Consider the following 14,174-nt stretch of genomic DNA (forward strand, 5'->3'; position numbering starts at 1 on the left):
AACACATTGGATTTTAGATAGTATCAAAAAGTATTTTAGTTATTGTAATTTTTTGTGTTGCTGTTTAAAATTTCAATTCTAATACAATTTATTATGGCTTAATAAATACAAACACATTTTTGGGCTGGATATTAACAATGTATTTTTAAAATCTCTGTTTCATCAATGTAATGTAGTTCCATAAATCAGCTCGAACTCTGAATGTTTAATTAATTTTAGTACTTTAATAGCATTAAACTAAGTAAACTAATACCACTATGAAGTGTGCGTTTCAAAAAAAATAGTTGTCATTGTATGGTTGTGAAGAAAGATTTGGGTTTGGGCTAGGGTTCACCTCTTGGGTGAAGCTACTGTACAGCACTCCCATGGCGAGCGTACAGACAATCACCACCATCTCCGAATACTTTCTGATGCACCGAGGCCTGAGGCAGAGATGCCTATTGTCCCCGTTGCTATTTGCCCTGGCAATAGAGCCACTGGCTATCACCCTCAGATTGTCGAATGGGTGGAAAAGCATCCAAAGGGGAAACAGAGCACAGGTTCACACACTTTGCAGATGACCTGCTCGTCTAGGTCTCAAAACCCCGAGCCAGCATGGGAGGAATAATGGAACTCCTAAGGGAGTTTGGAGCCTTCTCATAGTTACAAACTTAACCTGACCAAGAGTAAAATCTTCCCCGTGAACCTCAGGGGGTATAACCAGAGCTGGGGACGCTGCTATTCAAACTGGCCCAGACCAAGTTCCGATACTGGGAATTCAGGTAGCCCATGACTGGACACGGATCCATAAGTGGAACCTGCCAAGCCTCGTGAAAGAGGTAAAGAGAGACCCGCGAACATGCATGAAAACAAGTTCTTCCCGAAGATGGAGGACAAATGTGAATGGTGCCATGGAGGACCAGACAGAGACACCCACACGTTCCGGTCCTGCCCCAAACTGTCGAGTACCGGACCGCCTTTTTTAAAGCCATGTCCAGGGTTGTGGGTGTGAGGGTGGAGCCATGCCTGCTGGTGGCGGTCTTCAGGGTGTCGGAACAGCTAGAGCTCTTTACGGGGAGAGGCAGAAGCCCTCGCCTTTCCGTGATCACCCACTGGAGACTCCTCAGCTAGAGGTCAGCAGTGCCACCCAATAAAACAATACTTAACAAAACTTCTTGGTAACTGAAGGACCTCATTAACAGTGAGTTGGACTTCTGGGATAGCCAAGCTGAGAAGAGAGAGAGTGAGAGAGTTTGAGATGCAAAGCTGCCGAGTTAAAGAATATTAGAACCAACACAGTTTTGACCCAAGTGTATTAATTTGGGAATCTACAACCACGGGACAGTCGGAGGAGATTTGAAGTGACAAACATGCCAAAAGTGAGTGGATGCCCCAAGAAATCTCAGCCTTTGTAGGAAGGAAAGTTGAGCTAAATATGTTTGGCTTATTAGCACATGCATTCAAGGTTCCCGATAATCTGTCAGGCACCTAACTAGGCTAATAGAACACCACTGCTTCACAGGATGTATTAAGGTATCACCAACCTTAGCCAGGGAAAGTAAATGACGGAGATGGGAACCTGGTTGGAGATTCAGCAGGGGTGAATAAGGTGTTTAGGGATTTTTACAGTAGGCTGTATGAAATCCCAACGGGGCCGGAGGGGATGAGGCACTTTTAGGGGGGCTGAATTTACCAAAGGTGGACGGGGAGCTGGTAGAAGGGCTGGGGCATTGATCGGGTTGGAAGAAATAGTGGACGGTCTGAAGGCCATGCAGTCGGGTAAAGCCCTGGGGCCAGATGGGTACCCAGTGGAGTTCTATAAAAGGTTCTCTGGGATATTGGGACCGTTGTTGATGAGGATGTTCAATGAGGCAGGGGAGAGAGGGGTGCTGCCCCCGACATGTCACAGGCCACGATTTCGCTGATCCTGAAGTGAGCCAAGAACCCGGAGCTGTGTGGGTCCTACAGGCCGATATCCTTGTTGACTGTGGATGCCAAACTGCTGGCCAAAATGTTGTCCTCCAGGATTGAGGATTGTTTTCCGGACATTATAGGGGAGGACCAGATGGGGTTTGTTAAAGATAGGCAGTTGGTGACCAATATAAAAAGGCTATTAAACATGATCATGATGCCCCCGGAAGGTAGGGAGGTGGAGGTAGTGGTCGCAATGGATGCAGAGAAGGGTTTTGATCGGGTAGAATGGGAATATCTGTGGGAGGTACTGGGACGGTTCAGATTTGGGCGGGGCTTTATTGACTGGGTCACGTTGCTGTATCAGGCTCCTGTGGCAAGCGTATGGATGAATAGGACAACATCGGACTACTTTAGACTGCACCAGGGGACGAGACAGGGATGCCTCCTCTCCCCACTGTTGTCAGCGCTAGCTATAGAGCCGCTGGCAATTGCTCTGAAAGCTTCAAGGGGCTGGAAAAGGCTGGTCCAGGGGTGTGGTGGAGCACAGAGTTTCACTTTATGCAGAGGACCTGCTTCTGTATGTATCGGACCCATAGAGGGGATGGAAGAAATCATGAGGATTCTAGGGGAATTTGGATGGTTTTCGGGGTATAAGCTAAATATGGGGAAAAGTGAGATGTTTGCAGTCCAGGCGAGGGGACAGGAGAGGTGATTGGGGGAGCTGCCATTTAGATTAGTAGGAGGAAGCTTTAGGTATCTAGGCATCCAAGTGGCGCGGGAATGGGACCGGCTGCATAAATTAAATCTGGCCCGACTAGTAGACCAAATGAAAGACGATTTTCGGAGATGGGACGCGCTCCCGTTGTTATTGGCTGGGAGGGTGCAGACAGTGAAGGTGACGACGGTCCTACAGAGATTTCTGTTTGTGCTTCCGTGTCTCCCCATCTTTATACCGCGGTCCTTTTTTAAACAGGTCAGCAAAGTGATCACCGGCTTTGTTTGGGTGGGCAAGACCCTGCGAGTAAGGAAGTAATGCTTAAGCGGAGCCAGGGTGAGGGAGGGCTGGCGCTGCCAAATTTTACTAACTATTACTGGGCGCCGAATATAGCCATGATCAGGAAGTGGGTGGTGCGGGAAGGGTCGGCATGGGAGCGAGTAGAGGCGGCTTCATGCAAGGGCACCAGTTTGGGGGCGTTGGTAACTACGCCTCTGCCACTCCCGCTGGCACGCTACTCCACCAGCCCCGTGATGGTGGCGGCCCTGAGAGTCTGGGGGCAATGGAGGAGACATGTGGGAGCAGATGAAGCATCGGTCTGATCCCCAATCTGTAATAATCACCGGTTTGCCTCGGAAAGTATGGATGGGGAGTTCTGGATATGGCAGAGAGCAGGGATTGAGAGGATGGAGGATATGTTTATAGAGGTGAGCTTTCCGAGTATGAGGGCGCTGAGGAGAAGTTTGGGTTGGCGAGGGGAAACAAATTCAGGTACCTGCAGATGCGGGACTTCCTACATAGACAGGTGTCAACCTTCCCGTTCCTGCCACCAAGGGGGATTCAGGACAGGGTAGTTTCCAGAATGTGGGTGGGAGAGGGGAGCATCTCTGACAATTATGAGGAACTTGTGGGGGTCAGAGGAGATGCAGATCGAGGAGCTGAAGCGCAAGTGGGAGGAGCTGGGAGGAGAGATAGAGGATGGTCTATGGGCGGACGAGTTGAGTAGAGTCAACGCGTTCGCAACATGTGCCAGGCTCAGCCTGATACAATTCAAGGTCGTTCATCAGGTTCACATGACAATGGCCCGAATGAGCAGATTCTTTGGGGTGGAAGACAAGTGTGCAAAGTGTACGGGAGGACCAGAGAACCATGTCCACATGTTCTGGGCATGTCCGAAGCTTAGGGGATTCTGGCAGGGGTTTGCGGATGTCATGTCCATGGTGTTAAAAACAAGGGTGGCACCGAGTCCAGAAGTGGTGATTTTCCGGGTGTCAGAAGATCCGGGAGTCCAGCAGGAGAAAGAGGCAGACGTTCTGGCCTTTGCTTCCCTGGTAGCCTGGAGACGGATACTATTAGCTTGGAGGGACTCAAAGCCCCCTAAGTTGGAGACCTGGCTATCTGACATGGCTAGCTGTCTCTGTTTCGAGAAAATCAAGTTTGCCTTGAGAGGGTCAATGTTAGGGTTGCCCAGGGGTGGCAACCGTTCGTCGACTTCTTTGTGGAAAATTAATCGTCATTAGAAGGGGGGGGGGGGGGGGGGGGGAGAGGGGGGGGCATTATTTTAGTTTAGAGTCGGGAGTTAATAAAGGTGGGACCTGTAAGGGAGGGAGACGTTTTTTGCACTATGTTTATAGATTCATGCACATCGTTTATTTTGTTGTTGTAATATCAAAAATACCTCAATAAAATTTTCTAAAAAGTTATCGCCAACCTTAGGATTATGTCAGATATCTGTCTTCTTGTTAGCTGACTTCACCACATTTGCATCTTTCAGCTCTGTCTTTAACTGGGAGGCTCTCTCTGTCCCTTTCTTTAACTTCAGTGAACAGTACCTTGTCAATTCCGAGTTCCTTTTGCCGGTTTTTGATTTCCTGGGACTTCTCTTTTAATTCCTTTGTTTCTAGTGCTATCAGTTCTTTAGCTTCCGGGACTTACTTTCATGACCTTCCTCCATTGTCCTGCCTCTCTGCTTCTGACAGTTTCTGTGAGGGCTGTTTCTTCACCAGCTACCTGGCTCTAACTGCTAATGGGTCTAACTTAAAACTAAACACAAAAATTCTTTCTTACCTAAAGTGGCTACTGGTTGCTAAGCAACAACCTAGTCCATCTTTGCACTTGTTTGTTTTCACATCGTAAACTCTCTCGTCACAATGCAGACACAATTTGAAATGAAACCAAAATCCCCATACACGTAAAAACCTTTATTTAAAATGGATCTAACTACGGTTTTAACCCTTTATCACACAGAAACATGAAATTAACCTTACTTATATCCATACCTTGGGCTGGATTCTCCGCTGCTGGGATTCTCTGTTGCGCCAGCAGCCCAGGGATTCATTGATGGCGTGGAGCTGCCCACAATGGGAAACCCCATTGGCCAGCTGGCGGTGGGACAGAGAATGCCGCCACCCATTTCTAATATCTAACAATACAAATATAGATTACTTAAAACTGCCTCTGTTTGCCGACAGGTGCAATGAGATAAGCCACGGGTTTAGAGAATGGCGGAATAGGGTCGATGGGTTAATGGCCTACCTCTGCTCCTATTTTTATGATGTTATGATATTATTAAAATTATGGAGATTAATTTGTATGCTGTGACATTTATTTTATAATTCAATTCATAAAGTATTAAGTAGCAAGTCATATTGAAATTAAATAATTTTGTCTTGTTCAATTAATATTTTTTTTTATAGCTATTCTTTAAAACAAACCTTTCCTGTTAGTGTTGGAGGCTTCAATAACAATGATGGAAAATGAGTTTCTTATTGTATGTTAAGGATTAAAATTAAAATAAGCTCATCCTCTAAAATCCTCTAAAATACGGCACGGTGGCACAGTGGTTAGCACTGCTGCCTCGCACCGCCAGGGACCATGTTTGATTTCGGCTTTGGGTGACTGGATGAGGAGTTTGCATGCTCTCCCTATGTCTGCGTGAGTTTCCTCCGGGTGTTTCAGTTTCCTTCCACAGTCCAAAAATATGCAGGCTAGGACTGACCATGCTAAATTGCCCCTAGTGTTGAAAAATGTACAGGCTAAATGGGATTATGGGAGTAGGGTTGGAAATGAGCCTAGGTATAATGCTCTTTCAGAGGATTGATGCAGTCTTGATTGGGCCAAATGGCCTCTTTCTGCACAAAGGGGGTTCTATGGAAGATTAGTACCTTGGGCGGGATTCTCCCCTACCCGGCGGGATGGGAGGTCCCGCTGGGATGGAGTGGCGTGAACCACTCAGGCGTCGGGCCGCATTAAAGGTGCGGAGTTTCGGGGCTGAGCCCTTACCTTGAGGGGCTAGGCCCGCGCCGGAGTGGTTCCCGTCCCGCCTTTGGTGCCATGCCAGCCAGGGCCAAAGGGACTTCGCCGGCCGGCGGATGCGCAGGGGAGGGGGTCACTTCTACGCGGCCATCGCATAGTCTATGGCCGATGCGGAAGGAAAAGAGTGCCCCCATGGCACAGGCCCGCCCGGCGATCGGTGGGCCCCGATCTTGGGCCAGGCCACCGTGGGGGAACCTCCCTGGGGCCAGATCGCCCCGCGCCCCCCTCAGGACCCCGGATCCCGCTCACGCCGCCTGGTCCCGCCGGTAAGGGAGGTGGTTTGATTCATGCCGGCGGGACCGGCATTACAGCAGCGGGACTTCGGCCCATCGCGGGCCGGAGAATCGCCAGGGGGGGGCCGCCGACCGGCACGGCGCGAATCCCGCCCCCGCTGTAGACTTGGGGATATGGTGGGGGCAGGATTCACGCCGCCGCCCGCCGATTCTCCGACCAGGCAGGGGGTCAGAGAATCCAGCCCCTATTAGATCAGGCCTCTTTCCATTTCTCTAATAGTATTTAGGAAATGGGAGATCTGCAGCTCTGAACTCCACCCCCCCCCCCCCCCCCCACCCCCCACACACACAACAACTTTCTAATGTTACTTTTCATTTATTGCCACGTATTCATTTTAATTGAAGTTCATCATTTATTTGTGAAAAATCCATTTCAATCCGGGATGCAGAAAATATCTGAGTTGTGCCTCATTGAAAGTGGTGAAAGTTGTGATGTGTTTCACTTGAACGGAATGTGGATTTCTTTGCCGTGGAATGTAAAACTGTTTTCACCTGCCATGCAGCGCACATAGCCATACTGACTAGGAAATCAAATGATACTGTGCCTGTTTGCTAGGCACAAAATGGACATCTAGTCATTCAGTATTGTGAGCTGGTTGCCTGTGTTCATGGTGGGTTGGGAGTGCAGACTCACCATTTTGGATTGGGTTTCTCCATAGGTGTCCAAAGCACATGCCAGAACTATTAATATGTTGAATTAAAATATTTAAATAAGGAACCTATTTTTGTTGTATTACCTCACTTTAATATTAGGCTGCTCAGCACTTGGCTCACCAGATGATACAATTGTCCAGCAACACATGGTGCTAATTGGCAGGGAGAAGACTTTTTTTTCTCCTTTTTAAAATAAATTTAGAGTACCCAATTATTTATTTTTTTCAATGAAGGAGCAAATTAGTGTGGCCAATCCACCTAACCTGCACATCTATAGGTTGTGGGGGTGAAACCCTTGCAGACACGGGGAGAATGTGCAAACTCTACACAGACAGTGATCTGGTGCCTGGGTCAAATCCTGGTCTTCAGTGCCATAGGCAGCAGTGCTAACCACTGCACCACCGTGCCGCCCTAACAGGGAGAAGACTTTAACCATACTATTTCTCCCCTATTGTAAGGTTAGTTGCTGTTTTGTCATCTGAGGTTAGCAGGTAACTCCTTGGCATTTTGTGGCCTGCTTTTGGATTCAGAAAATTATATTCTGACTGCCAGGAAGAAGATTTAATTGTCGCTGCATGTTTCTTAGCTGCCATCAAAACAATTTGGCTACAGTTATGAAGAGCCTGGTTGACAGGTGGCACACAGGCACAGTGGTTAGCATTGTTGCTTTGCAGTGCCAGGGACCTGGGTTCAATTCCTGGCTTGGGTCAATGTCTGCGCGGAGTCTGCATGTTCTCCCCATGTCTGCGTGGATTTCCTCCGTGTGCTCCAGTTTCCTCCCACAAATCCCGAAAGACGTGCCGTTAGGTGATTTGGACATTCTGAATTCTCCCTCTGTGTACCCGAACAGGCGCTGGAATGTGGCAACTAGGGGATTTTCACAGTAACTTCATTGCTGTGTTAATGTAAGTCTACATGTGACAATAATAACGATTATTATTATTACCTGCCTTTGGGGCTAGAAGACAAGGGGAAACAGAAGAAAGGCAGGAGAGCAAAAAAAGCAGCTGTGATAAGGTGGAGGCCACTGAACCCACAATGGGCTTTCATGGAGCACACCTCTTACTCCAAATATTTGAAGGGCCAACGTTTGATGTGTCTTTGAGTTACAAAGAAGGCTGTCACAAATCAACTACAACTCGAGGCTCGGGCTAGATATGGGCAGTACTGCCTGTGGCTGCCAAGGTCACAGAGATCCTTAATCTGCCACAGCCTGAAAAAGTTATATCAGTGACATCTCAGAGTTGCAGGCCCATTGTCCTGGATCTGCATGAATTAAATATCAAATACATAGTTGCAAGCAACTTGGGACAAAAATCGTAGGGGCGTTTACAAGAATTTCATTTTGCTAGTTTTAGTTGTTTTTTCATTTTCTTTGCATAATTCTTTTGGATTATCGGAGGATGGAAAAGACTTTCTGACTGGACAGGGTGTTTTGAGGAATACGTCCACCTAGAATTCACAGCCCTGGAGAGAAGACATCCAGGGTTATTGCTTTAAGAGGAGCACACATTTAACCATTCAAATGACAACTCTTTGTGTTTGTTTAATCCAAACACTATTCTTTGAAAACACATTGGAAGCACACAAGAGAGGATCCTGTAATGAGGGAGCCCATTTATACTGCCAATCGTCTGCCACCTGAACAATGGGTGGCTAAATGTTGACTCTTTTGGGGTGCTACGGACACCTGATCAGCTCTCAGCAGTGGCTACGATACTGAACTAGAACCATAATGATTTTAACTTTTAATGCAGTATGGAAAGCTCGATTTGTTCCTGAAATGTTAACATAAAAAACACAGCTTGGTTATTTTATAAACAAATTTTATTAAATCAAAAGAAAAACAATATTTAAACTTCCAAACTTAAACCCTAACAATAACATATTCCATGCAGTTTCTTAACCCTAACACATGAGTTCCAATTAAACAGCATGTCAAAGGAACATGCAGTTCTCATACCACTTACAGGCAAAGTCTATATTTGCATTTACGAAGCAATGTTCCTTCTCTTAGTGAAGTTACTTCAGAACCCTTTTCGAAAGCCTGTCTCTGGAACAGATTTCCATGAGCTCTCTCTCTCATTTTATAAATCCTTTCCCCATCTATTCAAGGATTCTTTCTCTCTCTCTCTCTCTGAGCTCTGCCCAGCCCCTCAAACAAAGATAATCTCCTGGGGTGTCCAGACTTAAACGCATTATCATTATCTTGGCTGTCTGATTTCCCACTCCTGTTTATACAAAATAACAGAGCCATGCTATTGATAGGCAACTAACCTTGAATTTATCGACAAAAGTGGTCATCAGACTCTGCAATGGGCTAATGGCTGGTCGAACAAGAGTGTCCCAAAGGACAATGGATCACGAGTGGATCATCCTGGTTGAACAGGGGCATCCTGTATTCCCACTAATGAGATAATGTAACTCAGGCCAGGTGTGGTAGTAGCTCTCTGACTCCTTGATAGCAGCTTTTCTCTTCATCTGTTAACCTTTAAATTGGCTGATACATCTTTCACACCATTTCTGGACCCACGTTCCTAACATCTCCCTCTCGTAAATCACATAAATCATTGGGGGGATTGGAAGGGACAGATGTGTTTGCAGGCCAGCCATGGTGTGGATGCTGGCGGCCCACATGATGCAATGTTCAGGCAGGCCTGTGAATGGATAAAAAGTACATCAGTGCAAAACAAATGTGAAGCTGTTCCTGGGTTACAGGGATAGGGTGGAGGTGTGGGCTTAAGTAGGGTGCTCTTTCCAAAGGCCGGTGCAGGCTCGATGGGCCGAATGGCTTCCTTCTGCACTGTAAATTCCATGATTATCTCATTTGATTGTAACTTTACTGTACAAATGGACAGGATATGTGTCACACTACACCAATTTGTGTGTGGTGGTGTCTGGCCCAGTCATCTGTAAAGGAACTTCAAACTGCAGCCTGTTTACAGCAATGCCAAGCACCAACCCACCCATCACAGCTCCCTGCCCAACCCAGAAAAAATCCCAGCAGCCCAAGGCTCAACTTGGAGACTGGCTCAATGCATAAGTCAGACAATTTCCCACTACACGTCCCCACCCCACACAGCCAGAGAGCTGTAGCGGAGTATCCTAAATGAGGCCCTAACCTGAACTGATTTGGGTGTCTCAATCCTGACTTCAGGTGAGTCGAATGGCCATTACGTTGACTTTGTTCCCATTTCTGATGGAAGTTGAGGATTTGCTCTTCCCCTCATAATTCTTTTGGATGCATTTCTGAAACTAACTGAATTGAAATAAGTCCAATCTATAGGGTTAATGCCTTAGGTTTCACTCCTTACTGGAGGCTACCTCTGCAATTAGTCACATTAGTGAGTTGCCTGTGAATAGGATATTTTGAATACATCTTAATTTATAAACTCTTTCAAAGAAGGGAATCTGGAAGGAATCCAACATCACTTAAATTTGCTTGTTGATTGATTGATTTAAGAATGACTTTGACAGTATTCATTGAAGACATCTGTGGACTACAATCTCCTCTGAGTTAGACCACCCCGCTCTCTTAGCTGAGGAAGACAATTTAACATGAGGGGAGGACACAAGGTGGGCAAGGAAAGGGAATAACAATTATAATTTGGTTAATCTAGAAAATTGGCAGAAACATGATTTATCTGAAAGATACGTTTTGAATTCCAAAGCAGGGATATCAACTCAGAAAGTGTCACATTACATTTATTAGTTAATTGAGATATGGCAAATTTCCATTCATGCTGTTACGTTTGCACAAAAACGTAACCTTGTTAGCCTGGACAAGTGCCTTCAATTAAGATTTTGTACAGACATTCTTGATTGATCTACCATAATTATTGTGGTTAACAATTTTTGCAACAGGAGAGATTAAAATGTGTGATAAATACACATCAAGGGAAATACATATTGAGACTACTTCTGGATATCATTATGAAACTGTGGGCTCAATGACCCAACCAGTTGCCATGGAGCACAAAATCTCCTACAATCCTGCAGCATCCCTGATTTGCAACAAAAATGTGATTGAAGCTCAATTTTCAATGGAAAGATTCTAGAACGTTACATGGTAAATATCAGAAATGTCTCTAAAATAAGTGGAAATCTTCTTCAGTACAGATACATTTCAAATTTTGACTGGCAATTTTGCAGTGTCCAAAGATCTACTGGTATTAACGTCATTGGTCATGAGAATAGATGGATTTGGTTTGGTTCACATCTTGTTATTAATAGGTGTTTTGCACTGCCATGAATGAATTGACCTTTTGCATCAGATACATCATCTTTTTGTCAACCACCATGTGTGTGTGTATCTGCAATGCTAAAGTCAAATTCTAAAGGTCAGATCGTGATAACGGCCTAGCGAACTCTTATTTGACTTGGGTGTTTCATAACAGTGAGATTGCTGGTGATTGGTTTGTGGTAAATTTAGCCAAGCTAATTCCATTTTAATTATTGCCAATGACCAATTATTAATAGCTAAGCCAAATAGCTTTACATTGTTCTAGGTCTAACTACTCCCTCAGAGTGCTTTTTAGGAAAAGTTGTTGTTCATTAGTTCCATTAGCCAACATATATTTCATCATTATTGTATTTAGAATTTTCAATAAGTTACTTTTAGTGTCTAATTTTATACTGGATACTTGGTAATATAGACCAGAGAGAATCTATGGCCTGTTCCTGGCAATGCTAAACATTGCCCTTGCCTATGTAATGCTGCTGCATTACAGAAGGAGTAGGCAGAAGTTTGAAACCTAGTTGTCAACACACAGTGACAACCACTTTTGATCATTTAGAAATGATATGTTGGGTTATAGAGAATCAATGTTAGTGATGTATGCATTCACCAGGCCCATCCATTGTTGGTTACCTATATGCACCCCTTTTGTTGTAAACACGTTCTCCTTACTCCCGTTGCCTTATTTAAATCCTAGCTCATTCCTGAACTATTCAACTTCAGAAAAAAGATAATCCCTATAATAATGAATCAGCATAAAAGGAATTGAAAAGTTCCTCTACAAAATAAAACTTCATACGTATACATATCGTCTCCAGTGTTTGTCCCAGCACAGGCGGAGGTGTGAGAAGGTGCTGTGTAGCATTGCAGAACATGTGCAGCAAACAGAAAATACAGTTCATGGTATTCTGCCCAAAGTTTACAGATCAATCCTCTTGTCTTTTGTAGGTCTGCCAACCACCCTGTGTGCACCCCTGTGAAGCAGAACTACTGGATTGTCCTGCTGGTTCAGCCTCTGCCCTAACCACCAGCTCTGGACAAGGAGCAGCTCTCATCTGGGCCACCATCTCCTGCATACTGGCCGTTAGCAGTTTCAGGGGACTCCGGCGGGATGCTGCCAGATCTCAAATTTCCCCCTTGAGCTCCTTAACTCCTTTCTGAATCTTCCCCTGAGTTTGTGAAACTCTGGATGGATGTTTACTCTAAATGCATACATCTTCTGCCTACTCCCTAGTATCATCTGATTGGTCTGGCGGTGGAACATCTTTTCCGTGTGTCCATTTTGCTTTGGGGATTTTTTCTGGTGTCCTCCTCTCCCGAGTAGACTATTTCCTTAAGCAGAGGGAATGTATCTGAAGGGTCAAATGGATTGTTCTCGCTGACCTAGGCTACCATCATTTGGAGGACCTCGTCATGGTCTCGAGACAAGAGTAAAAACTGGAATTATATTGAAAGCCATCATTTGGGAACAGGAAGAGAATCATGTAAAGAGATGTAAAAGAGATCATGTTAACTGCAATATTGTGATTTATGCTTTACATATTAGCAAGTTATGCTTATAATGTCAAGTCGTAGACGTAAAGGTGCAAATAGGCACCTTGCAAAAAAAGGTGCATGCTGTAGTTCTGTTGATCACAATTGCCTGCTGTGAATCTTCTCTTGTTGGCCAGACTTGCTACTTGTCACAAGTACTGATTTGGATGAGTGAATTGCTATGCTGCTGATTATAGTAACTCTGGATTTGCTTATTTACAAGTGGTTATATTTAGCCTCGTGAGACGTTTGGGTTTGCTACAACTCCTAGAAACGTAGAAAGTAGTTGCTGCTTGAGTGCACATCACTGGACTACATATTTCTATTGTTCCACCTGGTGCTTGGTTCAGGGTTAGCAATTTTTGATTATCCCTCCAATGCCAGCCTATATCATGACCTGGGACCTTAGATATGCTCTCTTACTTGATGGTATCAGCAACTTGCTCTTCGGGAAATATGAAGAACCTTTAACAGTAATAGGGGGAAGGGTTCCAACCCAATGATTGATTGCCTTGATGCGTTTGGCTAATTTCTCTTTGTGCAGACTTGTTCTCTTAAAGGGCTGTATTTTTCTACTGGATTTCACTCCAAATCAAGTGGGATCACAGCGGACAATAACAGGACATTTAAGCGGGTGAGACCAATTGGCAGCCAATTTGCAGTTTACTCTTCCACCCCTCCCATTTTGCTGGGGCCACTGCTGGCTGTTCCTTCTCTGCCTGCTGCATGCAAATGGCAGTGTCCTCTGTGGTGCTACAGTCTGCCTGCAGCACTGCCAACATTTCCCTCAGGGCCAATGGTGAACTCCCCTCTTGATTGAGGGAATCCTGCCGGGAGATTGCCATGCATGAAAAATGACTTCACTTCGTAAAGCAAACTTTCTTACTTTTCTGGGATTTAACAAATGCCGACTTTGACCCCTGGAGTGTGTGATTTACAGGGACAATACCTCATCTGTGCAATTTAAAGTTGTTCGGTAACTGGATTTAAGAGGTTCTCTTTTTTTCTAAAATGTCTGTGGTATGTTTCAGTTTAAAAAATGTATGTCCTTTCTCATTTAGCAGCATGCATCAACATGCTATAGCATCTAATAACTGCTTTTGATTTTATTGTTAGTCAGCACCGTGTTACAGTGAAATAGTAGAAAATGAGCTCAAATGTAGGGCTTTTCATTCAAAAATCTAAGCAGCAGATATTACGCAAGTCCCTTCAGACTGATCCTGAATGAGACAAAGTGAATCCATCAATCCAAGTCTGACTCTTATACTTTCTTATTTGAAAATGTAACACTAATGTAATGAATCAGAATTGGAGTTTTGAATAAAGTTTCAGATGCAGCACTTGCAATATTTTGGAGTCGGTCCTGTTTGAATAAGTCTGGCTGTCTGGTCTATCTTTTAATTTAATAATGTGATTTTTCAATAGACCTGTGTTTTCAGCAAAATTCTAATAGCATTGGACATTATTGAGAACTATAGAGAGAGATAACAAGCATGTGAAAGGTTCATGATCGGTCAAAAGGTTTACTTTCTCA

General features: G+C 44.9%; 1 protein-coding gene across 3 annotated transcripts in view; it reads left to right on the forward strand.

The window, feature by feature from the left end:
- The window catches only part of kctd16b (potassium channel tetramerization domain containing 16b), a 323,779-nt gene that overhangs the window by 117,389 nt on the left and 192,216 nt on the right, over positions 1 to 14,174 (forward strand). Inside the window, exon 2 of one of the 3 annotated variants that reach the window (XM_038795826.1) lies at positions 12,056 to 13,989. The exons of the other annotated variants lie outside the window; for them this stretch is intronic. Coding sequence (XP_038651754.1) covers positions 12,056 to 12,087 — 32 coding nt within the window. The 3' untranslated portion in view covers positions 12,088 to 13,989. Of the gene's footprint in view, positions 1 to 12,055; positions 13,990 to 14,174 lie in introns of those variants that run through there. 3 annotated transcript variants of the gene reach the window in all.

Source organism: Scyliorhinus canicula, chromosome 4 (assembly GCF_902713615.1).
Source record: "Scyliorhinus canicula chromosome 4, sScyCan1.1, whole genome shotgun sequence".
Classification (NCBI taxonomy): domain Eukaryota; kingdom Metazoa; phylum Chordata; class Chondrichthyes; order Carcharhiniformes; family Scyliorhinidae; genus Scyliorhinus; species Scyliorhinus canicula.